Source organism: Mesoplodon densirostris, chromosome 12 (genome assembly GCF_025265405.1).
Source record: "Mesoplodon densirostris isolate mMesDen1 chromosome 12, mMesDen1 primary haplotype, whole genome shotgun sequence".
Lineage (NCBI taxonomy): Eukaryota > Metazoa > Chordata > Mammalia > Artiodactyla > Ziphiidae > Mesoplodon > Mesoplodon densirostris.
Window position 1 is genome coordinate 49912792 of NC_082672.1, and position 26429 is coordinate 49939220.

Below are 26429 nucleotides of genomic sequence, written 5' to 3' on the forward strand. Positions count from 1 at the left end.
CTTATGCACTAATGATGAAAAATCTGAAAGAGAAATTAAGGAAACACTCCCATTTACCACTGCAACATAAAGAATAAATTACCTAGGAATAAACCTACCTAAGGAGACAAAAGACCTGTATGCAGAAAACTATAAGACACTGATGAAAGAAATTAAAGATGATACAAACAGATGGAGATATATACCATGTTCTTGGATTGGAAGAATCAACATTGTGAAAATGACTATACTACCCAAAGCAGTCTACAGATTCAATGCAATCCCTATCCAACTACCACTGGCATTTTTCACAGAACTAGAACAAAAAGTTTCACGGTTTGTATGGAAACACAAAAGACCCCGAATAGCCAAAGCAATCTTCAGACAGAAAAACGGAGCTGAAGGAATCAGGCTCCCTGACTTCAGACTATACTACAAAGCTACAGTAATCAAGACAGTATGGTACTGGCACAAAAACAGAAATATAGATCAAGGGAACAGGATAGAAAGCCCAGAAATAAACCCACACACATATGGTCACCTTACCTTTGATAAAGGAGGCAAGAATATACAATGGAGAAAAGACAGTCTCTTCAATAAGTGGTGCTGGGCAAACTGGAGAACTACATGTAAAAGAATGAAATTAGAACACTTCCTAACACCATACACAAAAATAAAATCAAAATGGATTAAGGATCTAAATGTAAGGCCACACACTGTAAAACTCTTAGAGGAATACATAGGCAGAACACTCTATGACATCAATTACAGCAAGATCCTTTTTGACCCACCTCCCAGAGAAATGGAAATAAAAACACAAATAAACAAATGGAACCTAATGAAACTTAAAAGCTTTTGCCCAGCAAAGGAAACCATAAATAAGATGAAAAGACAACCTTCAGAATGAGAGGAAATATTTGCAAACAAAGCAACTGACAAAAGATTAATCTCCTTAATATACAAGCAGCTCATGCAGCTCAATATCAGAAAAACAAAGCTGCAATGAACACTGTGCTACATGACTCTTTATGAATTATGGTTTTCTCAGGGTATACACTGCAGCACTATTTACAATAGCCAGGACATGGAAGCAACCTAAGTGTCCATCGACAGATGAATGGATAAAGAAGATGTGGCACATATATACAATGGAATATTACTTCGCCATAAAAAGAAACGAAACTGAGTTATTTGTAGTGAGGTGGATGGACCTAGAGTCTGTCATACAGAGTGAAGTAAGTCAGAAAGAGAAAAACAAGTACCGTATGCTAACACATATATATATGGAATCTAAAAAAACCAAATGGTTCTGATGGACCTAGGGGCAGGACAGGAATAAAGATGCAGACGTAGAGAATGGAGTTGAGGACACGGGGAGGGGGAAGGATAAACTGGGATGAAGTGAGAGAGTGGCATGGACATATATACACTACCAAACGTAAAATAGATAGCTTGTGGGAAGCAGCTGCATAGCACAGGGAGATCAGCTCGGTGCTCTGTGACCACCTAGAGGGGTGGGATAGCGAGGGTGGGAGGGAGATGCAAGAGGGAGGGGATATGGGGATATATGTATACATATAGCTGATTCACTTTGTTATACAGCAGAAAGTAACACAACATTGTAAAGCAATTATACTCCAATAAAGATGTTAAAAAAAAAAAAAGCTACAGAAGTTGGATTTTGTATGCACGAATGTGGCCTTAACACCCTAGAACTATTCCTGTCATGTCACCATCTTTATTCTGTTGGCCACTTGCGGATGTAGGATATATCTGTAAACATAATGCAAAGATAATGCAAAGTAACACTGCAAATTTTGCAAAACAGGTAGGAAAGCATGAAGTTGACAGTGATGCTGGAGAAGAAGCAATGCCACTGACAAATGAAGATCTCGTAGAGTTAGACTAGGTAATGACCAAATATAGAAAACTGACAGGAAAAGTAGTACTATAGGCACACAGTTACTGTTCCAAAATTTTGTCACTATTAATACACCCCCCACCAAAGCAGGTGACTTAGTTTCTCTACTTTACAAAGATAGAGTCCTTCAGGTCTGACTCTCTTAAACTTCCTTCCTCTCTTGTTTCAAATTTGTCCACATCTTTATCTTATCTCTTGACTTCAATTTCCAGCCCAAATTTTTATCTGCAGCCTTGACCATACCTAGCCTCTGTATCTACATATCTAACGGCCTATTGAACTTCATTATATGGATATTCCACAGCATCAAATACCTTGATATGTCCAAAACAGAAGATACCATTTCCCCATGACTTCACTGTCACACACGAACAAATTAGGCACCGAGTCTTACTGATTCTACCCCTAAAATATTTCTCTAGCAACCCTACTCCCACCTTCCTTTCTCCACCAACCTATTTCAGACTTCATATCTTGCCTGGTCTATTATAATATGTCCTTATCTGCTTTAACGTACACCCATTTTTGCTGTATTAGACTAATTGCTGACTTTTTAAAATATCATGCACTTTCATGCTTCCTGTGTTGTTGGCAATGTTACTTTGTTCCTTATGCATTTCCCTTTGCTATCTGATAATATGTCATCTTCTTCTTTTCCCTGATACCGCCCCTCCTCTTGGCTCAGGAAAAATGCTTTTTCATCCACAGTCCTAAGAGATGTTACACATAACTCCTAATAGACCTTGTGATACATTATTTGTTGCACATGACTTTTACTTATATTTTATAGTCTTACTGCCCAGTAGAATGCAGGGCATTAAGCGCATGTTCAATAAATATTTGTTAAACTGAAGAAAGAAATGTCAAATTCCTAGAGAAATTAAAGAGGATGAAGGCTGACCAAAGATCACTGAAATTGGCAATTATGTCACAGAAAACCTTTGCCAGAGCAATTTTGGTAGTGGGGTGAAGTATGGAGAGCCAGCTGCAAGGGGCAGAGGTATAACCGGGGATTTAGAAAAAAAAAAGACATCAATATTTTTGCTCTTTCAAGACGTTTGGTAGTAAAGAAGAGATGGAGTACCAGATTGAAGGATTTTCTGCTTTTTTCCTTTCTAAAGAAAAGGCTAAGCCAAAGATTTAGTCAATCATAAGCTACAGGAAAGGAGCAAGTAGGGAGAAACATATGTTAAGAATGAGGGAATGATCAAAAAGGTATGGTCATTCTGGAAGAGGTGAGAGGGGAGATAATTCAAGATACAACCAACTAGCCTCTGAAAAGGGAAGGAGAATCCTCCCTGAGATGAAACAGAGATTACAAAGACAAGAATGGGTGATGGGTGATAGATTTTTGGAGTTGGTGGGAGATGTCGGGAGTCATAGATGATCTTTTAATTTTCTTTTAATCTTTTAGTGTTGGGAGTTATCACTGCCATGTAAAATATTCTTTTTCTTTGCTTCCTTGTGTATTAGCTTTAGATTAGAATTTAGGTGGGTGCATCTGCCTGTGAGCCCAAATTATAGTCCTAAACCTTAGCTGAAAGGGAGCTGGGAGGATAGAATCTGGGTTTCCAGCTTCTGAAGGTAGGAGGCAGGGAAAGATGCTGTTTACATTAAGACTATTAAGGAAGGGGGTTCAAATGCTGGGCCACCTATATTACCCTAGAAAGCATACCCCAATCTTCATTGATTAGAGAGAGTATCTACCTAGGGCTCAGTAGCAAAACCAAGTACCACAAAGTTAAACTGCATAAAAACTAAATTAAATGCTTTTCTCTCTTTTATAAAGATAAACTGCTTATAATAACAAGAGGCTTAGCCGTGTTCATACTTCCCCAATGGCTTTTTTAGAATACAGTTGCTAGAACCACTTTATAATATGGTTTACCAGATCTTTCTGATTAAGGGTATTTTAAATATTCTAAATTTGAATTATTTTGAACAGAGTACCACAAGACATCAAGTTTTAAATGCAAAATACAATTTTAAAAGAACTACTCTTAAAAAGCAATGTAGCAACTAATAAAAAATATAAATAGGTCCCCGTCTCTGGCTCCTGCTAAAATTATAGAACAAACTGGACAACTCCTCAGAAAATGAAGAGTTATTAATTTTACGTTTAATTAGAAAAACTTGGACAACACCACAACCTTGTTTTAATACCCATGAGGAGTTCAATAACAATTAGGCATGCAATTGAAATTACCAGAGAATTACAAAGGATTTCTATTCAGCTTTAGTTATCCATAAAAATTAAAGTGCAATAAGTAAAGTGTACCCTATGAGTCAAATAAGTTTAACTGTTACCTTTTGTTGATTCAAAGTAATTTGAAAATAAAATCATATAATATTTACCTTTTAGTCCTTTTCACATTTCTTACTGTTATACAAATAAGAAATGGATGTGAAAGTACTTTGTAAACTATAAACAAGACATAAATATCAACCATTATTACAAACTATCAATTTATGTTATAGATTTTTTGCCAAAAAATAGAAATGAATAGACTTTCTATAATGGGAGTTTAAGTGGCTGAGGAAAAAAATAGAAATTCATATAAAGATATCTTTTGAGTTTGGCCCTTAACAAATACAGAGGAAAAAGACTGTAATAAAAGACAAAGATGGACATTACATCATGATAAAGGGGTCAATCCAGCAAAAAGGTATAACATTTGTAAATATCTATGCACCCAACACAGGAGCACCTAAATATATAAAGCAAGTATTAACAGACCTAAGGGAGAAATTGACAGGAATACAATAATAGTAGAGGACTTTAATATTCCACTTACATTGATGGATAGATCATCCAGAAAGAAAATCAATAATTATACCAGATAGACTTAATAGATAAATACAGAACATTCCATCCAAGAGCAGCAGAATACACATTCTTTTCAAATGCACATAGAACATTCTCCAGAATAGATCATATGTTAGGCCACAAAATAAGTCTCAATACATTTAAGAAGACTGAAATCATATCAGGCATCTTTTCAACCACAATGGTATGAAACTAGAGATCAATTAAAAGAAGAAAACTGGAAAACCCACAAATATGTGGAGATTAAACAATATGCTACTGAACAACCAATGGGTCAATGAAGAAATCAAAATAGAAATTAAAAAGAAAAATACCTTGAGACAAATGAAAATGGAAATACAACATACCAAAATCTATGGGATGCAGCAAAAGAAGTTCTAAGAGGGAAGTTAGAGACATAGGATTACCTCAAGAAACAAGAAAAACTTCAAATAAACAACCTAACTTTACACATAAAGGAACTAGGAAAGAAGAACAAATGAAGCCCAAAGTTGGTAGAAGGAAGGACATAATAAAGATCAGAGTGGAAATAAATGAAATAGAGACTAAAAAGACAACAGAAAGAAAAAGACAAGAGCTGGTTCTTTGAAAAGATAAAATTGATAAACCTTTACCTAGATTCACTAAGAAAAAAGAGAGGATGAAATAAATAAGATCAGAAACGAGAGAGAAGTTACAACTGATATCAAAGTACAAAGGATTATAAGATACTACTATGAACACCTATATGCCAACAAATTGGACAACCTAGAAGAAATGGATAAATTCCTAGAAACATACAGTCTTCGAGACTGAATCATGAAGAAATGGAAGTCTGAACTGACCAATTACTAGTAAGGAGACTGAATCAGTAATCAAAAAACTCCCAAAGAATAAAACTCCATGACCAGAAGGCTTCAATATTCTACCAAATATTGAAAGATTTCACACCTATCCTTCTCAAACTCTTCCAAAAAATTGAAGAAGAGTGAATGCTCCCAGACATTAAGATGTGACAAAGACTCTATGTGGCCTGCACAGCCCCAAATATTTACTATCTGGCCCTTTACCAAAGTTTGCCAATCCCTGGCCTAGTATATGGTCAATTTTTAAAAAATGTTTTATTACTGCTTGAAAACAGTTTTCTGCATTTAGTGCCATGTCCTTTATACCCTTCAGATACAGTTTGCTAATTTTCTTGTTTGAATTTTCTGTGTCATCATTGATATTGTTTTGCTTATTCTATCAATTATTGAAAGAGGTATATTAAAATCTTCTGCTGTAATTGTAGATTTGTTAGTTTCTCTCGTAGTTATAAAAACTTTTGCTTAAATATTTTGCGCTTACATTATTAGGTGCATATAAATTTAAAATTGTTATGTACCTCTTTGTGAACTGAGCCTTGTATCATTATGAAGTGATCCTTTTTCTGTTTTAAAGTCTATTTTATTGACCCTAATACAATCAATGCCATTTTCTTCTTCTTGGAATTTGCCTGATATATTCTTTTCCCCTCTTTTTATTTTTGATCTTTCTGGAGATCTTAGCAATCATGGCAAGGCAAGGAAAAAAAAAGAAAAGAAAAAAGGACTGAAAGGAAGAAAAAAATACTGTCATGTTTGCAGCTGATACCATTATTTAAGTAGTAAGATCAGTCAAAAAATTAAATAATGGAAAAAATAACACAATTTATTATTATAATAGCATAAAACTAAGATGCACCTAGAAATATCTGCAACAAAACTGTTCAAGATATTGATAGAGAAAATTATAAACTTTCAAAGAAATTAAAAACCTAAAGAAGACCTAAATGAATGAACAGATATAACACTGTCTTCAAATTGATCTAGGAGTCAACCCAACTCCAAACAAAATCCCACCTGGGTGTTAGCAGAATTTACAGGTTAATTCTAACCCGTATACAGAATTACAGGGGACAAGAATAGCCAAGGCATTCTTGAATAACAACAAAAAGGGATGGAGGTGGGGTGGGGGTGGGGGAGGGAGAACAACCCTACCAAAGATAGAGCTATATTATTAAAAATGTTCACACCTTACACAAAACTTAATTCCATGTGGAGTCATGACTTAAATGGAAAAAGCAAAAATACAGTGCTTTCAAAAGACAAAATGGGAGGATATTTTTATGACTTTGGGAAAAGGAAGAATTTCTCCAACAAGGAAAAGGAGCCACAATCCATAACAAGCCACAAATTTGCAACACATAATTGACGAAGGATAGTATCCAGAATATATAAGGATCTCCTACAGATCAGGAAAAAGACAACCCAATAGTAACTTCAAAAAATCAAATCAGGGCTTCCCTGGTGGCGCAGTGGTTGAGAGTCCGCCTGCCGATGCAGGGGACACGGGTTCGTGCCCTGGTCCGGGAAGATCCCACATGCCGCGGAGCGGTTGGGCCTGTGAGCCATGGCCGCTGAGCCTGTGCGTCCGGAGCCTGTGCTCCGCAACGGGAGAGGCCACAGCAGTGAGGGGCCCGCGTAACGTAAAAAAAAAAAAAAAAAAAAAAAATCAAATCAAATCACCTATAAGGTATGTGAAATCTCATTAGTGTTCAGTGATATGGATTAAAAACATTACATAAGTTCATACTTTGCCAGAATGCTTGCTATTAGTCACAGTACAATTTGACAAATACAGATGAACTTATTTCTATGCTTCACATCTCCTCCCCTGGACACTTTTCTGTCATTAAATTTACTGGGTATAAGCTTTTGTAAAAGCATATTAATAAACTAGCGATGATCAATATCCCTTACTCTCTCATCACAGAAACCAGATCACTGCGGGGTTTAGCCCCAGCTCTGCTTCTAATGGGCCTCTGATACCTATTCAGTCTTTCCTCCTGGATTATCTTACTTATAACTTCAAGTGATTGAACTGAGTTTTAGAGACTTCCTCTCACTCCCACCCAATAAATGTACCTTGAATCTCAACATACATGCTTTTTCAAGACTTGGGTTTTCACTTACTCTTTCATTCATTTCTCACCTAATGTATTTCTCTTAATATCGTGTACTAGGCATTGAAGACATGAAAACAGATATACACAACAAACTCTGGTCGCCAGGGTCTGGTCCAGGGGAAAGAAAAAAATTAACAAATCACAGCAATGTGGCAAGTGCTATAACTGAGATGTGGAAAGGGGGCTAAGGTAGACAGAGGAGGAAATATGTGCACTGAGACTGAAGGACAGTAGAGTTTTGGGGGGTGGGATGAGGGGAGGCATGAGGCAAGGGATCTCCATGCAGAGAGACTAGCATGGGCAAAATCTTGAGAGAAAAAAAGAAAATAGGCTTTGGGTGCTTTGTAGAGAGTTCAGCATGGGAGAATGGCAGGTCTCATAAGGAACTCAGAAATTACCCAGCAGGCAATAGGGTGTCTTGGGGCAAGGAAGTGATATGATAACACTGGAATTTAGAAAGACCACTCTGAGTGCATTGTGAAGGGAAAAGTGGGTATGGAACTGGGAGACAAGAATGGAGGAAGTAGAAAGACCAGTTAGAAGGTTATTATAATTGTCTTGAAGAAAAATTATAAGAATCTGAACAGTGGCAGCAAAAGAGGAAAGAGATTTGATAAACATCATTGGTACTATTGGGTAATGGGTCCTGGTAATGAACAGGACCCATTACCCAATAGCAGGGGTTCAGAAAGAAAGAAAAGTCAAGAATGACTCCTGAGAGAAGTAAGGAAGATATGAAGTAAGGCTGTCAGTAAAAATGGAGAGGAAGGAGTTGATTTGAGAGAAATTAGTGAAGCAGAAATGTTAGAACCAGCTGAATGACTAGCCTCAGGGGCTGAGGAAGAAGGAAGAGAAAAAGGAAGACCCCTCTGTTCTTGGCTTGGACTAATGGGTGGGTTGTGGGATCATTAATCCACATGGGAAAAACAGGTGAAGCAGATCCCGAGGGAAAGAAAATGTCAATTTTTTAGCACATTGGATTGGAGGTGCCTGAGAGCTATCCTGGGAGAGATGGCAATAGTTCTGAAGCTAGCAAGGAGTTTAGAATTGGATAAGGATAGTGTGCCTGGCATATGCTTTATGACAAGTCTTGAACTCCATGAGATAGTTACTAGTGTTATCCCTACTTCACAGATGAGAAAAAACTTAGACACAGAGCACTTAATTTATCCAAGGTCACCATCTGGGTAGCTGCTGGAGGTAGGATTTGAATCCTGGCGGTCTTGATTCCAGAGCCTGTGTGAACCACTTCACAGTGTTCACCTGTAAGTCATCAGGAGCACTGCAGGTTGAAGGCCTGGAGAGTATGAGGGGTGCAAAGGGGGACTAAGGACAGAGTCTCAGGAAACACTAATATTGAAAGGGAGGGCAGAAGAACAGGGGATCAGAAGACTGCGGATGGCCCCATGGAAGCCAAAAAGAGAGAACGTTTCAAAAAAGAACTATTTAATAGTGTCACTTGATGCAAGTATTCAACTCAGATGACAGAACTTGACAACTGGAAGGCCAGTGACATTACTCAGGGAGAGTAAGTTTCCCAAGAGGCTAGGGCAAGGCTGCATTGAGTTGAGGAGAAAATGAGATAAAGTGAGAGAGCTCCAAAAAGCTGAGCTGTGAAAAGAATGAAGACTCAGGAGGCTGCTAGAGGAGGGGTGTAAGTTTGGGGAGTTTGTTTTGTTATAAAAGTAGGAGGATCCTAAGCATTCTTTCATACTCGATATACATTAGTAAAAAGTAAAATCCATGAATAGCTCACTAAAAGCCTGTAAAACACTCAGGTATATCACTATCACTAGACTGGGAAACATCTTAAATACAAAGGAGTTTTTGCACACTGCCTCCCCTCACCACATCTTCAGCTCCTGATGACCCCCACTGGGCTCTACTGGGCCTCTACTACCAACTGGTGGATGCTCTTCTCCAGCTCTAGACACACAGACCTTTCCTCGGTTCTTCAAACACACTAAGCTCTTTGCCATCTCAAGGCTTGCTGTCTCCTTTTGCTGGGAAACTCTTGCCTTATCGTGCACTTGGCTGGCTTTTTCCTGTTCCTCAAAGCTGCTTTTGCAAGAGGACTTCCCTGACCAATCTACAGAAGTCATACTCCTAACTTATTCTTTATCACTGAACTCTATTTCACGGAATTCTATTTTTTCCTTTACAGTACTCAATCCAATCTGTAACCACTTTATTTGCTCATATTTTATTGGCTGCCTCTTCCACTAAAATGTATGCAATCATGATGTCAAAGATGTCTGGCTTGTTTGCCTCTGTGTCTTCAGTCCTTAGTCCTGGCAAGTAACATGTGTTCAATAAATATTTGTTAAAGGAACTATATAACCCAATTTCTCCCTCTATCACTTTCCTCAATTGGGATCATGCACACTGTTTCTTAAATCTAAGGCCTTTCCTCACTGTCTTGACTTATATATGCACTTTTATTAGATACCAGGATCTCTGCTGCAAGCTTTATTTGTATCATTTCATTTAATCGTCACAATAGTCCTCTCATATAGATAGGTCCTTTTAAAATTATATCTCCATTGTACAGGTGAGGAAACTGAGGACGTTGTATAACTTGCCCAAGTTCAAACAAGTGGTGGACCCGGGATCAGAATTTAGTTATGACTTCAAAAACAAAACAAAGCCAGGCCACACCTCACTTCAAGCGAGGGCACATACTCTAGTTTGGGAAGTCCTGATTTAGCTTTGTTTATGTTCTGTTACACCTACTCCATCCAGGCCACATCCTAATCCATAAATTCAAATTTCACCCCCTCTTCCCGCTTGCTTTCTGCAGGTGGGAGGTGAGAGCCGAGAGTGGAGGGCTGTCCTGAACTTCCAGTTCCCAGCTTCTCCCAAGGAAGATGCATGTAGGGAGAAGAAGAGATCCAAGCGTTAGCCACTTACCTTTCAGGACTGCGGACGAGGTAACCCGGGGCCTAACCAGTGACTGTCAGATTCTGGAGCAGAAACCGACAATTCCAGCCGCGCAATAGTGGCCAAAACGCTTACCTTAACGGCCACCTCCGGAGCGGAGTCCACCGGCACTGCCAGAGAGGACTTATCTGAAGACGATTTAGTCAAGTGCATAAGGGAGTCCGCGGCTGGCAGCGAACACCGTCCACCCTCACTGTCCGAGTCCGATTCGGACCCTGAACCCGAACCATACGAAGCAGCCAGAGCTTCGATCGCAGCCGACATGACGGCAATAGACACTCTGTGGAGACCAGGCCCTGGCGGAAGAAGGAGTAGCTTCAGGTCCTGACAGATTGCCATGACACACATTATTTAGCTCCTTTCCTACGAAATCGTTTATATTTTAAAACAATCATTACAATAGATTAATTAGTATTAGAATAAGAACAACAGGACTTGGAATTTGGAAACATTTACTTAGGGAAATAGAATTATAATAGCTTATAACTTTCGGGACCTTTGCGGCTAGATTAAAGACTACGAGTTCCGAAATACCTTGAGGCCTCGAAGTGCTACGCTTCCGGCGTGCCGCGCGGCAGGAAGTGGGAGAGGCACGATGGGAACTGTAGTTTAGAGAAAGGGGGCGGGGTGGGCAGGCCCCTCTTTGACCCCGCCCCTGAATGGTAGGTTCATTCAATTGGCTATCATCTTTCCTCATTCCCTGGCCAAGCACTGTTCTCTCCGTCCCCCTCCCCCAAACTGAGGATTGGGCAATACCATAAAGCCTCAGGAAAGGGGGGGGAAGAGAGATATTCATCCCCCACTGATGGGTGAGTGGGTGGGGGCTGAGTTTCCCACCACAGATGCACCTGGGCACTGGGAGCTGAAGAGGAAAGTGAGAATCATAAGTGGGAAGACCTTGACTGGCGGGGAATAGCTCCTGGTGGGAAAGATGGGGGATTAGGTGGCGAGAGTCCTGCGGTTCCCCCTGCTTCAGGCGCGGGTCTTCGCGCCCAGTTGTGGAGAGTCGCGCGCTGGGAGGGGGCAGCTGGGGGGCGGCGGCGGCCGCTCGCGGTGTTGTTCGCTCGCGCGTCGAGCACACGGTGGGTCCGGTGAGCGGCGGGCGTCGCAGGCGGCGTTCCTTGTGGCCCGGTGCCTCGGCCGCTGCCCACAGCGGGTTTCACCGGGGAGCCTGACAATCCTGGAGGCTCTAGGTGGAGTCCCGGGAGCTGAGAGAGACCGGCGGCCACCGCCGAAGCATGAAGAAGGGGTAAGGCTAGAGCCCCTCAAGATTCCTCGGTGAGCGCGAGTCTCAGGAATTGTGTTTTTTTGGGGGGGACAGGGTGCCGGGAGAGGAACTCTTCCTCACTGGCCAGAACGGAGAGAGGTGTGCGTGGAGCACTAGCCCAGCAAGGGTTGCGAGGATGGGCGCGCCTACCCCGCGACGGCCCCCACCCCCATTCGCGGGTTTCCAGAGCTTCGGCAGCCAGACCGCCGGCCCGGCTGGGTACCCAGGGTCACGGCGGCCGGCGGGCGCACCTGGGGCTCGGTTGCGGGGACCGCCCCGAGGCTGCTCTAGGCGGGGAGACTGCGGGTCTTAGGTGCCACCGCCTGAGAGCCCCTGCCCCCGCGGCCCGCCCCTGTGCCTCCTCGCTCTGGGGGAGGCTGCGGCACCCGGTGCCGGAGAAGCCCCGCTCGAGATACGTGCCCGAGGCTCTGTAAAGCCAGCTGGTGCGTTTGCGTTTTTGCGCCGCGCGTCTGTGTCTAAAGAGACAACATAACGGTAAAGCGAGTGCGGGGATCTCTTTCTTCGCTAGAAGAGGAGGCCAAGCGCGGTTCTAGCCTCCGATGCCTGCTATGGGGAGGGGGGTGCCTTGGGCAGAGTTAGGGAGCTGCTCACCCAGCTCCGATGTCAGCAGGACTCGCCCATTGTGCCACCCGGATAATTATTCAACTCTGCAGCATCCATTGCACCTTTCCCATTTTTCTTTTCCCCTTGCTGTAGCATGCCCCCTAGCTTCGGTACTCTGACGCCTTCTCTTGCACTTGCGGATGATGAACTGGAGTTGAATAATGGTGAAAAGAAAGCACATCTGACCTGAACATTCATAACCTGTCCTATAGCCGATTAATTAACTAATCCCCAGATAGCCTAGATACTTGAATACGACTCAGTCTAATTCTGTCCTTTTTTATGTAAGGTGTGCCTAGGATTATATATAGTTTTTTTTGTTTTGTTTTTTGTTTTTTTGGTGTTGGTGTTAAATCCACGTATTAGCTAAGTCTTATTCCTGTCCGGTAATTGATGTAATTGATTTATTGGTTATTCAGCCCGTCTAATGCTTTAAATTTAATTTGTATAGGAGATTACTTTCATTTCCCTAATTGTTGGTAGCACTGTATCATAATTACAGATTCAGTCTCAGTCTTTGAACTCTCAGGAACAGTTTTTTCCCTTATGCTCTAAGTTTCTGTTAGGAAAAGTGTGTTTTTTAATGTCCATTATTTGATATAAAATTTCTCAAGTTTTGAATAAGGGAAGTTTTGTATATCTTTATTTTTCAGTAGCGGAATATTTGATTGCCAGTTCTAGCCTCCGGTTGAAAGAAAGAAAGCATTTAATATTTAAGATGGGGTTTTAACTGCCATAACATTTCCTAAATTTATCTAAATTTTACTTTTTATTCAGTTCTTTGCAATATCATGTATTTAATTACTTGTTATAGAATTTCTTCTCATTTTTCCAACTTCTGTCTACAAGGATGGGTAGGCTACAATTTTGCACGATCTACCTGAAAGATGAAATATTTTTTGAACGTGGAAGAAACAACTGTTGGTCATTTGTTTATTATGTTAAAAACTGTTTACATCCCACTATTTAAAAATAAACAATTCACGACCAAAAATAAGTGTTTTATTTTTCTTTTTGAGATCCTCCCTTTCCAGCTTTTCTTGTTTAAGATTGTTGCCATAACCCTCTTGGTAAAACGGAATTGCACATAGACATTGCAGAGGCAGTTGTTTTAAGGTACAGTAATTGTTTTATGGCACTTGGAAGTGGCGCACATATAATATAACTTGATGGTGTAGCATCAGTTGCTTGTTAGGAAATGACCTTGCAGTTTACAAAATGGACACCTTGTCTTGGTTTCTTTATATGTAAATGGAAATAAACCCATTTATGCCACTAAGTAGTATGCATAAATTAAGTACATATGTTTTCATGACGCTTTCAAAGAAAATTTAAATATTTTAGCTAATGAACGATGAAAATATTTCAGTGTAAAATACAGTGAAAAATGTCATTAGGATTTTCTGTGGCATGTTAGAATGGATGTTTTACATTGAATTTTGCTTTGGAGACATATGGCTCTAAATTGAAGAATGTTTCTCATCTATCAAGTTTTTAATAATTGCAAATTTAATAGGTATTATAGTTAATACATATATGTAGTTGTAAATATAGGTATAGTTAATATTCATGAAAAAGTTATATGACTTGGTAGTAAACAAGTAGAATAGTGAATTAAGTTTGTGAAAAAGAAAATCTCCAGAAAACATTAAGGCCTTTTTCATTGAAAAATTTGCAGATGACACAATTCAAAATACATTTTGTAACTGAATTTGTAATACATTGATATTTGTAGTGTAATATAATACATTGACTTTGTAATACATTGAAAATATGTTGATCATTTGTGAGGTGTGATATGGAGCTACTTTGTTTATTATTCAGGTTTGTAAATAACCACTTATATATTCAGAGATGGTGTATAAATATAATACTATATTTAATTATACGTTTTGCTTTATTGTCAGAATAATTTAAGGTATTTCCAAGTGTTTGATTTTCATTATCACAGTAGCTAGTAGCTTTTGATTTTCTTATCGTGGGATTAACTCAGTTAATTTTCATAGCAAAAACTATTAAAATATATTATTATTGCTTTTACCAAAACAGTGCTTTTAGTTACTCTATGGGGAAACTTCATATAAATAAGACTATTCAGATGTCTTTAAAGTTACTATTATATAGTTTCTATTTTTGAGAATTAATTTGATGACATTTTTAATGTTTTCTTAAATGACCAACTAAAATTTAGCTGTCATTATTACTTGGATAAGTACAGTTTACTCAAGGTTTTTCTAAGCTCCTTGAGGACAGGAACTGACCCAATGCTTATTGTCATAAACCTGAGATTGCTAGCATAGTGTTTAGCAAATAGTATAGGTTTAATTTTTTATTGGACAAATAAAATGAATGAATGAAGACTATCCATTGATTTAATGTACCATGTAGACATTTTTTAAAAGATCTATCAAATAAATTTTTAATTCATAAAGCTTATAGCTTTATCTCAAGAGAAAAGAAAAAAATGTATTTGGAAGTTCTTTGAACTTCATTTACCTGTTCAGGCATAATTCCTTTACCCACACATTTTTTGAACTAGCACTAGATACTGTATAATGCATACATTGTGAACCTTTCATTTATGAAATGATAATAATTTTCTTCTTATTTCTTACAGGTCACTTCATGAAAATGTACATTAAAGGTTTTTTTTTTCCTAAATTAGATGAGTATAGATATGTGTTTGATTCTTTTTGACTTATTTCATTTTTCCAGTAAAATATTAATTAAAAAATGTATGTAGAGTATATCCTGTGTTAAATGTGCCTGAGTACCTAATTTTAAGAATAAGTGACCTCTAGGGTGGAGCTTTTTATAAAATGAAGGATCTTGTGTTTTTAGTTTATCACATTCAGTTTATAATTTTGAATCTTTGTGTAGTGGTAGTTCCTAGCTTACAATAGGGTTGATTATATTTTAAAACTTGTAAAATGGTTTAGAACTTGGAACTTACGTTCTCAGAAGCAATATGCTTGGTTAGATTTGCAGACAACTCACCAAATTTAACCCATAATATACTTGAATTTTAGGAGTAGACTAATACTATTTGAGAGTTGTAAAATTGTATTATTAGTTAATATAAATACTATATTGAAAATACCTATTATATTGAAAATACCGATAGGTATAATACCTATACCTATATTGAAAATAATGTGTACAACAGTCTTTCTGTGGGAAAATCAATTCAGAATCTACCTTGAAATGCTAGGAATACATTTCTCTTGTATTAGACATAACAACGTTATTAGGAACTTGTCCTCTGACACCCACTGGACATGAAGAGGAAGATTTTCCTCAGTTCCGTGAGTGGTGCAACCGTACATCATCTGGGGCAAGAGGTCAAAGAATGAGAAATTGGAAGGAGCTAAGATCTGTTTTGTAACGTTAGACAAGTCATTTTACCTCTTAAGGTCTTTGGTTTTCTCATTTATGAATTGAGAAGGTTGAAGTAGATGATCTCTGAGGTTCCTTTTGGTTACAAATAAAATTCAAAGGCGTTTCGAAGCTAAGTGTAACCCTTTAATCTGAGAGTTCATTTTCCCTTTCTAATGTTACTGCTTATATACTTCCTGTCAGAAAATTTCTCCTTTCTGGATCTACCTCTGGAAAGATTATACTCTTACTCTTTTTCTCACATGCCTATTCGTGGGAGCAAGACTTTTTAGGTTTTTAAAGGAATTTTTGTTGTTGTTACGGTTGCTGTTTTGTTTTTATTCTTTTTTTAAACTCCCAGCACCACCAAGAAATAGAATTAAGATGATTTTCTTTGCTTTCCTCTTTTGAGTTTTTTACTGACAGCCTGTAAGTAAAGTCAAGGTAGATTTTATTTTTATACTTTGGAGAAAGATCACATGCAGTGTATCTCCAGAGAAATTTTTTTAGAAGGCAAAAATATTGTAACTAAAGTTGTGGAGTGGGTGTATGAAGGTAAAGAGATGGAATATGACCTGAGAATAGGATTGTCAGATAATGTACGGGGTATCCTGTATTTTTATTTGCTAAATCTGGCAGCCTTGCCTTGGGTGCTGTGGATCTTTGGGCCGGGCAAGAGTACGGTGATGGGGTGGTTGGAGGCAGAGGGAGACAGGGAGAAAGTCCTCCTTGAGGACAGGGCAGTTTTGTTGTTGTTGTTTTGGTTGGTTGTTTTGTTTTGCGCTCATTCATTTTTGTGTTTCTAGTACTTGTTCTTTAAGCTAAATGGATGTTTGAGCTGATATAATTTCGACGGAAGAGCAGGTAAATAATTCTCTTAGGAAGGTGGTAAGATCAAGATGCTATGAGAAAAGGGGTTATGAAACACAGCTGTGTTTGTCATATACACTGGAGTATTTTGTAGGTTTTTAATTAAGTTCTTATTTGGAGGTTAATAATATTCAAGAATAACAGGTAACAGGGTAACATGGTCTCCTAAGAGGAAAAGAAGTACCACTGCATGCTTGCTCTGCGTGCAAGCTACTGTATAGGTACTGTTACATTTATTGTCTTACTTATTTGATATCATAGTCTTATGAGGATTTTATGGAAGAAGGGGGTTAACTGAATTAAACAAGTTCATCCTGCTCAGCAGAAGCACAGGTTCTCTGGGCACCACTCTCTTCCCTTTACTGCTGAAGCAGCCATTTTAATAACTTGATAATAGTAATTCTGCCTGCCTGCTACCTCTCCTTCATCTGCATTTGGATAATCTAGTGGTGATTGTCCCATGCTAAGCCAGTTATTCATTCAGCACATAATTATTGAGGGCCAACTAGGTGCTAGATAGATACAGAAAGAGTAAAACAGAGGTCTTGATTCTCTTAAGCAGCACGGTAAGAGACTGATACTAGAGAAAGGCACACATTTATCATTAGAAATTGTGATGAGTGCTCTAAAGGACAAGAACAGGTAACCTAGTTTACCTTGGAAATCAGGGACAGCTGCTTTGAGGAAAGGTTGGTGGACATTACCTATGCGAAAAAAGAATAGAAGGTAACGAATGCGTGGAAAACAATTTTTGAGATGGGAAAGAGCTTGGCAGGTTCAAGGGACTAAAGAAAGGCCAGAGTAGATAAAGCTGAGCTGTGCAGTGGGCAGGAGGGCTTTTGGAGGTAAACGGGAGGCAGACCAGGCAAGGCGCATTAGCTCTGGCTCAGTAAGAGGTACGGATTTCTACTTTAAGTGTATTGGGGAAGGCCATGAGGAATTTTAACCACGTTAATCCTGAATCAGGTCTGTCTTTTAAAAAGATCGCTCTGGCTTAGAGGGGGCAAGGGAGGCCAATCACAATTCTGCCTATTTCTGTAGTTTATTGGTCCAGTTCTAGACGCCCGCGCTGAGCCAGGCTACTCAGTTTTTTCTAGGTCCTAAGTGCCCAGAGGGTGGAATAATTTGTTTTCTCTCCATAAGACACAAAACTGAGAAACTGTTAATGGCCTTGTTTCCTGCCCTGTGAAGTAGATAAGCAGGGGCATCTTGAAGAAAGAACAAGAAGAGAAGCAGATAAAGAGTCTTGGCTTTGTTCAAGTGTCTTTGTCCATGGTCCTGAGATTGGGTTGCAAGAGGCACCCTAGTATCTTTGTTATAAGTTGTCCTTTTTTACACAAACTAGTTGGAATGATATTTTTGGTGCTTGGCAACCAACTAATTGAGTCCTAGATTAAGTAACTTGTACAAAGTCACAACGCTAATAAAAATGGTAGAGGTGGAACTTGAATAGAGATTTCAAAGTCCCATTTTTTTCCTATAACCATATGCTGCTAAGCCACCACTCCTTAAATTAATGATTCTAAAGAGATTCTAAGGAGGTGGGTGTTGGGTGTGATGACACTGTTGGATGATGATGGCAGCAGTGCTTTATTTGGGGTATGTTTTGCAATGTAAAGCTTCCTGGCATTCTTTTCTGTTGAGTAACAGTTACTCAGGTCTACTCTAAAAAGTTAGCCTTTCTATAATGACTAACTCATTTGAAAAGAAAAAGAAAGAAAAAGCTTGTGTGTCGGGGAATGGATTAACTCATTTGATTCCTCTACTGAAAAATGTGAAGTCTGTTATGTTTTCATGTTATGCTACAAAAATAAGCATTTTTGTTTTCCATTCTTTGATAAGACATGTTGTCTTATATCTGGGTTTTGTTTGTTTGTTTTTTGGTAAATTTTTGTGACATAAATGTGCTCGAGATAAAACCAGAGAATTGTGGAAAGGTTAAGCAAAATGGGAGGAATATGAGAAGCATTTTATACAGAAAACTAGCACTCATTTATTTTGAAAACCAAAATAAAAGCTTTGTGTGATACATCATAATACATGGCTAGAAATTTATCAATTTTGTTGATATTTTCAAAGGACCCTCTTTTGGTTTCATTGGTTTTCTCTGTTGATTTTCCATTTTCAATTTCATTGATTTCTGCTCTGTTTTTAAAAAAATTCTTCTGATTACTTTAGGCTTATACTGCTCTTCTTTCTCTAGTTTCCTAGGGTAGAAGCTGAGATTGATTTTAGATCTTTCTTCTTTCCTAATATATGCAGTCAGTGCTGTACACTTCCCTTTAAGCTTTTGATAGATCTCACACATTTTGATGAGTGGTATTTTAATTTTCATTTACTTCACAATATTCAAAAATTTATGAGACTTCTTTGACCCATATGTTATTTAGAAGTGTGTCATTTAATCTTCAAATATTTGGGGATTTTCCAGCTACCTTTCTGGTATTACTTTCTAGTTTAATTCCATTGTGGTCTGAGTGTATACATTGTATGATGTCTGTTCTTTTGCGGGGAGGGTGTTTTACAGCCCAGAATATGGTCTGTCTTGGTGAATGGTCTGTGTGAGCCTGAGAAGAATGTGTGTTCTTTGTTGTTGGGTGAAGTACTATATAAATGTCAATTAGATCCAGTTGACTGATGATTCTGTTCAGTTCAACCCTATCCTTATTAATTTTCTGCCTGTTGGATCTGTCAGTTACTGATAGAGAGGTGTTCAAGTCTCTGTAATAGTGAATCCATCTATATTTCTCCTTGCAGTTCTGTCAGATTTTGCTTCACATATTTTGGTGCTCTGTTAGGTATATGCATTAAGGATTGTTATGTCTTCTTGGAGAATTTATACCCCTATCATTATGTAAAGCCCTTCTTTATCCCTGGGATATTCCTCTGCTCAAAAGTGTCTGCATTCTCTGAAATTGTGTCTTTATATTTAAAGTGGGTTTCTTGTAGACAGCATATAGTTGGGTCTTTTTTTTTTCCTAGTGCACTCAGATGTTCTGTCTTTTAATTGCTGTATTTGAACCGTTCACATTTAAAATGGTTATTGATACAGTTGGATAATATCTACCATATTTGTAACTATTTTGTATTCATTACATTTGTTCTTTTTTTTATACTTTTGTCTTTTTCAGCCTTCTTTGGCTTTAATTAAGCATTTTATATGGTTTCATTTTTCTCTCCTTTCCTCACATATCAATTATATTTCTTTTAAAAATGTTTTTAGTGCCCTAGAGTTTGCAATGTACATTTACAACTGATCTAAGTCCACTTTCACATAACATTATGCTGCTTCACAAGTAGCACAGGTATCTTATAACAGAATATTCCAGGGACTTCCCTGGCGGTCTAGTGGTTAAGACTCCACGCTTCCACTGCAGGGGCCACGAGTCTGATCCCTGGTTGGGGAACTAAGATCCCACATGCCTTGCTGCACGGCCAAAAAAAAAAAAAAAGTAAAAACAAAAAAAACCCCAGAATATTCCCAATTCCTCCGTCCATTCCTTATATCATTGCTGCCATTCATTCAATTTATGCGTATACTATAATTACCCAATATTTTGTGGCTATTATTACTTTGAACAAAACAGTTGTCTATTAAAATCAAAGAGAAATTTTAAAAATATATTTTTTTACATTTATTTATTCATTCTCTGTTGCTCTTCCTTTCTTCATGTAGATCCAAGTTTCTGATCTATATTGTTTTCCTTCCCTCTGAACTTCTTTTATCTTTTCTTTCAAGGCATGTCTACTGGTGACAGAGTCCCTCAGTTTTCACTTGTACAAAAAAGTCATTACTTCTTCACTTTGAAGGGTAATTTCTCTAGGTTGGTGGTTTTTCTTTCAACACTTTAAATATTTCACTCCACTCTCTTGTTCATGGTTACTGACAAGATGTCAGTTTAATTCTTATCATTGTTTCTCTATTCGTAAAGTGTTTTTTCCTCAGGCTTTTTCAGTATTTTCTCTTTATCTTTGAGTTTTCTGCAGTTTGAATATTATATGCCTAGGTGTAGAGTTTTTGGTTTTTCATTCTTGGTGTAGTCTGAGCTTCATGGATTTATGGTTTGGCTCCTGTCATTAATTTTGGAATATTCTCAGACATTATTACTTCAAGTATTTATTTACTCTTTTCTCTCTTCTCTTTCTGTTATTTCCATTATACATATGTTACACCTTCTTTAATTGTCCCACAGTTCTGGGATATTCTGTTCTGTTTTCTCATTCTCTCCTCTCTTTGCATTTTAGTTTGGGAAGTTTCTGTTGATACTTCTTCAAGTGCACTGATTCTTTTCTCATTTGTGTCCAGTTTACTGATGATCCTATCAAAGGCATTCTTCATTTCTGTTGCAGTGTTTTTTTATTTCTAATATTTCTTGGCTCTTAGAGTTTACACCTCTCTGCTTACGTTATCCATCTGCTTTTGCATGTTGTCCACTTTTTCCATTAGAGCCCTTAGTAATCATAGTGATTTTAAATTCCCAGTCTGATATCATAAAATCTCTTGTTATATCTGAGTGTGGTTCTAATGCTTGCTTTGACTCTTCTGACTATGCTTTTTCTTCCCTTTTAGCATGACTTTTATTTTTTTTTTTTTGTATTTATCTGACTGGGAATTAGGCTGTGATTACTGTTTGCTGTAGCAGTAGGTGTCAGAGGTTTCAATTTCCTTTAGTGTCCTTGTTTTTGTTTCCCTTGTTGTCTTTGGATTTCCCTAGAAACACCTTCATCAATAGAGTTAGAGCCTTGCATTTTCTTTTCAGCCATAATCCTGTTATTGTATAGGATCCCTATTCATGTGGTGGTAAGGTGTAGGGGATGGGAAGTGGTCTATAACCCTATGATAAGGTATCAGTCTTTTGCAGGGTCTGTGCCCCTGAGCCTTCACAAGTGCTTCTCAGCTTCCGCTCTCCTTTCTGTAGGTATGTCAGTAAGGCTAGAGTGGGCAGGAATTGGGTAATTTTCTTTTCCCCAAGTTGGATAAAGCTCTGGCGAAGTCTTTTCCTTTGCTGAATAGGCTTTTGTTGTGGAGAACTCTCTGGACTTATATCAGAATGGTTACTTTCCCCCTCCTCTGGCCAAACAGGAGGTGATTTTTCTCTGATCCTCACTATGATAACCTTGTGGGGTATAAAGCCCAGGAAAGTATGGCAGCCCACACCTCCTTAGAGGAGACCCCCCCCAGGAGTTTTTTGTTTTTTTGTTTTTTTTTGGAACTCTTTTTTTTTTTTTTTTTTTTTTTGCTGTACGTGGGCCTCTCACTGCTGTGGCCTCTCCCGTTGCGGAGCACAGGCTCCGGACACACAGGCTCCGCGGCCATGGCTCGCGGGCCCAGCCGCTCCGCGGCATGTGGGATCTTCCGGGATCGGGGCACGAACCCGTGTCCCCTGCATCGGCAGGCGGACTCTCAACCACTGCGCCACCAGGGAAGCCCGCCCCAGGAGTTTTAAACTTTCAAACTAGTCCACAGTCAGTGTCCAGCAACTTGTTGAAGTTACCATTTAAGTGTTCATACCAATTCCTGGCTCCCGTGGCTTCTGCTTCAGTTAACTAATCTATATTCTCTGGATTCACCGTTCTCTCTAGTTTCTTGGGTGGCACTTTGTCCTGTGACTTCAGTCTCTGGTGGATCTAAGAAAAGTCCATTGGTTTTCAGTTCGTTCAGCTTTCGTTTCGTTATGAGAGAAAGAATGGTGGCTTCCAAGCTCTTTACATGTTGGAGTGGAACCTGAAAGTAATCATATGTATTTTTAAAAACTGCATAGTATTTCATTATATAGGTAAACCGAAATTTATTTCACTTATTCCTCACTGTTAGATGTTTAGGTTGCTTCCTTTCTTTTCATATGACAAGCCATGATATAATAACTCTCCTTGAATAAACTGTAGTTTTGATTTTAATGGCTATTTTCAGTTATCTATATTTCCTCCTGCAGTTACGTAGAAATTAATCAGGAATTGACTGTATTTAAATCAAAAGACTGAATTTAATTCTTAGTACTTTCACTTATTATATAGTCTTGGACCATTTTACTTCTGATAAGTTTCCTTATTTATGAAATGTAAATGATAAAAACTACCTTGAAGAGTTGTTGTGAGGATTAAATAATATAATAGAAGGCATTTATAAACTATAAAGCACTATATAAAAGTTTGGTAGTTTAGGTATATCCAGTTGTGATATAAACTGTGAGTCTTAGTAATAAAGCATGCTGTTAATTAAATAGCTTTAGACCAGGCTGCTCAGTACAGTATTTTGAAAGAAGATACTTTGATTTGCTGATAATTCTGAGAAAGGAGGCATAGTTGATTCTGAGACAGGGGTCATAGTTGATTCTGAGAGAGATAGCTAAGTAACAAGTACACTTTGAAAACTTAATTGAGGAAATAATATGTTGATGGAAGCTGATATAGTATACTCTTAAACTTATGATAGAATACATTAGGTTTTATGAAGATAAGAACTAAGAAAAGTAAGCAAAGCCAATTTGAACTTAGCTTTGCAATTATGCATTCAATATGTTGTTCTAAGACATTTGGTAAGACTTAATCAGATAGAATTTTGATTTTTCATTTATTTCAATATTCTTCTTCAAAGTGACAGTAATTTTTGAGGTCATATAGTCTTTAGTGTCTTGATACTCAAAAGTGTGACCTGTGGACCGCAGTGTCAGCATCATCTTGAGAGCTTTTTAGAAATGCAGAAGATGAGGCTTACCCCGAATCTACTGAATCATTTTAACAAAATCCCTGGATGACTGGTATGCACCTTTACATTTGAGAAGCTCTGACTTAGTATACATAAATCTTGCAGTTGAGAAAGACCTTTGTCAAGGTTTTCAACTACGTAGTATTTCTGAATAGCTTATGATTTAAAGAGAGAAATGGGTATTGGGTTAAATGTAACTTTACCAGTATTGTTAGAAATTATGCTAAACAGAGGGATGCACTAATCTATTTTTAAAATCTTACATACTTCTAACAGAGATGAGGATAGGCTGTGGCAAGCCTAATGATCTATAGGTCAATAATGAATTTTTTCTTAAAAAGAAAAATTAAGTTAATTTTTAAACTTGTCAAATGTGGTAATGATTTCTTCATCTGACTTCACTGGGAATTGAGAGATTCCATTTACATGTCTTTTCCAAAAAATTATATCTTTTCCTTTTAAAAGTAAAATTTGTGTTTTAATTACTTTCCATGGAAATAGTTTTAAAATTCACAGTTTTTAAACTGTATTTAAGGAGACTTTGCTTCTTTAAACAAAGTACATGGAATACAATTTAACCTATTCTTAGTAATAAAGATTCCCCTATCTCCTACCAAAACCTTACATGTATAGATGCTCAGTTAAACTGATGAATTGACTTATTATGAAGACCTTCTGTTATTACAGTTTGTTGTAATACAGAGATATTGGTTATTAAAGGATATAGGATTATTTATCCATATAACAAATGATCTACATTGCTGGCCTACGTTACGGTGTTTGCAATTTTGAACTTTCCCTATCTTTCTCTGTCAGCTTTCAGTGTTTATATGGCTGCTTCTCTCAGCTTCCCCCTTTAATTTGTTGTTTCTAACTGCACTCTAAGAAACCAGATGAGACTATATATCACATGAGGGTCTTGACCTCTCCAGTCATTCATTCATTAATAGATATTTATTGAGCACTTATTAAGTGCCAGGCTCTGCTAACTACTGAGTATTCAGTGGAGAACAAAACAAAATCATTGTTCATGTGGAGCTTACATTCTAGTTCGGGAGATAGGCAATAGACAAATACCTGTGTAATACATAAGTAATAAATACCTATGTAACAGATGTCCGTAAGTTCTATGAAGAAAAATAAAGCAAGGCATAGATATAGTAAGTAATGGGAGAGGCCACTACTTTAAGTAGGGTTGTAAGAGAGAGTGAAGGGAGCAGAGAGCTGAATGAAGTAAAGTGAGATATGTATAATATATTTTTTAAAAGAGTACATAAATGTAGTGTATAGACTATGGTTTTTCTCTGGGGGGAGAGTGGGGAGTCACTGATGATGAATATGATTTTGGATATGTTGAAAATGAGTTAATGAGACATTATTGTGTTGCTGTCTGGCAGACAGCACAGGTCTAAATGTTTACAGGGATGTTAGGACTGTTTGTAATTTAGAGGTGATAGTTCAAGATCTGGATATAGATGGATTTATGAAGAAGAGAGAGTATAGAATGAACTGGGGTATAACAAAACTGTTGATTCCTGACTCGTTATTTACAGAGTGGAAATTAAAAGGACAGCCAGAAGAGGATGCTGAAGATGTGATAAGAGAAGATGTAATGTGTTGCGTTCTGATATGACTGTTCAGTGGGGCCCAGAGGATAAAGTAAGACTTGTGGTCTGGGGCAATTCTCCTTTGAAAAGAAATCTGAAATGCTAGTGAGGTAGGAAGGGAAGCAAAGCCAAAGGTATGCTGATGGTTTTGAAAACAGAGGAGAATGAAAGGATCACAAGGACTGGGTAAGGACAAAGAAATTTAATAATGAGGAGTTGGAGGGGTGGAATAGAATATTTAGGTCAGAAAGGGACATTTCATAGATGGAGATCTTAGAGGCAGAACTGTAAGAGTCTATACTGACTCTTGATGTATGCTCAGTAGTAGAGGGGAAGGGGCTACTCCTCAGTCCTCAGGACTGGAAGGACTGAAGTTTGAGCCCTCAAGAGACATGAGGTATACTTTACAAAGCTTTGCGCTAGTCTTTATGCCTCTAACCGTTGCCCTGGGGTTAGTAGGCAGTGCACGCCACATCATTTGAAGTGGGAATTTGGGAGGGAGAAAAAGCGTCGTGCATTACTAGTGAATGCTCAATTATAAATATATTCCCCTTCTTGCTTGCAAAAATAAGTCTTTTTTCATTGTGATAGAGGCAGGCAACAATTGTGTACCTAATATATAGGAGATCAGTGTTAATATTGTTTTTATCATCAGTGTAGTCATGGAAGTAAATGAAATAAAGAATATCCCTTAATGGATATGTATATAAAGGACTTAGTTTCATTAACATTAAAAAGAAAATGTAAATTTCTTTTTTGTAATTTTATGCTAAGTACAGAAAGATGGCATTAATGACCTGTCATCAGTTGAACATGAATTTTAATATATATTTCTTGTAATGGGGATGGATTTATGCGTTCTCCAGTTGATTTTTAAAAATTAAAAAAATTTATTTTATTTATTTATTTTTGGCTGCGTTGGGTCTTCATTGCTGCGCGCAGGCTTTCTCTAGTTGTGGCGAAAGTGGGGGCTACTCTTCATTGCGGTGGCTTCTCTTGTTGCAGAGCACGGGCTCTAGGCGCGCGGACTTCAGTAGTTGTGGTGCGTGGGCTCAGTAGTTATGGCTCGCGGGCTCTAGAGTGCAGGCTCAGTAGTTGTAGTGCACAGGCTTAGTTGCTCCGGGACATGTGGGATCTTCCCAAACCAGGGCTCGAACCCGTGTCCCCTGCATTGGCAGGCGGATTCTTTTTTTTTTTTTAACACCTTTATTGGAATATAACTGCTTTACAATGTTGTGTTAGTTTCTGCTGTATAACAAAATGAATCAGCTATATGTATACATATATCCCCATACCCCCTCTGTCTTGTGTCTCCTTCTCCCCCCATCCCACCCCTCTAGGTGGTCAC

At 38.2% G+C, this 26429-nt stretch overlaps 2 protein-coding genes across 6 annotated transcripts in view; one reads left to right on the plus strand and one right to left on the minus strand.

Moving 5' to 3' along the window:
• Nucleotides 1-10924, minus strand: part of CDC40 (cell division cycle 40) — a 49588-nt gene extending 38664 nt beyond the window's left edge. The window contains exon 1 of the mRNA XM_060114593.1: nt 10708-10924. Within this exon, the coding sequence (XP_059970576.1) occupies nt 10708-10896 (189 nt within the window). The 5' untranslated portion in view covers nt 10897-10924. The remainder of the gene's footprint in view (nt 1-10707) is intronic.
• Nucleotides 10925-11653: 729 nt separating this feature from the next.
• WASF1 (WASP family member 1) overlaps nt 11654-26429 on the plus strand; it is a 101685-nt gene continuing 86909 nt past the window's right edge. For 4 of the 5 annotated variants that reach the window (XM_060114865.1, XM_060114867.1, XM_060114868.1 and 1 more), the window contains exon 1: nt 11654-11910. The gene's annotated coding sequence lies outside the window, so the exon portion shown is untranslated. The remainder of the gene's footprint in view (nt 11911-26429) is intronic. The other variant, XM_060114866.1, reaches the window with a different exon arrangement.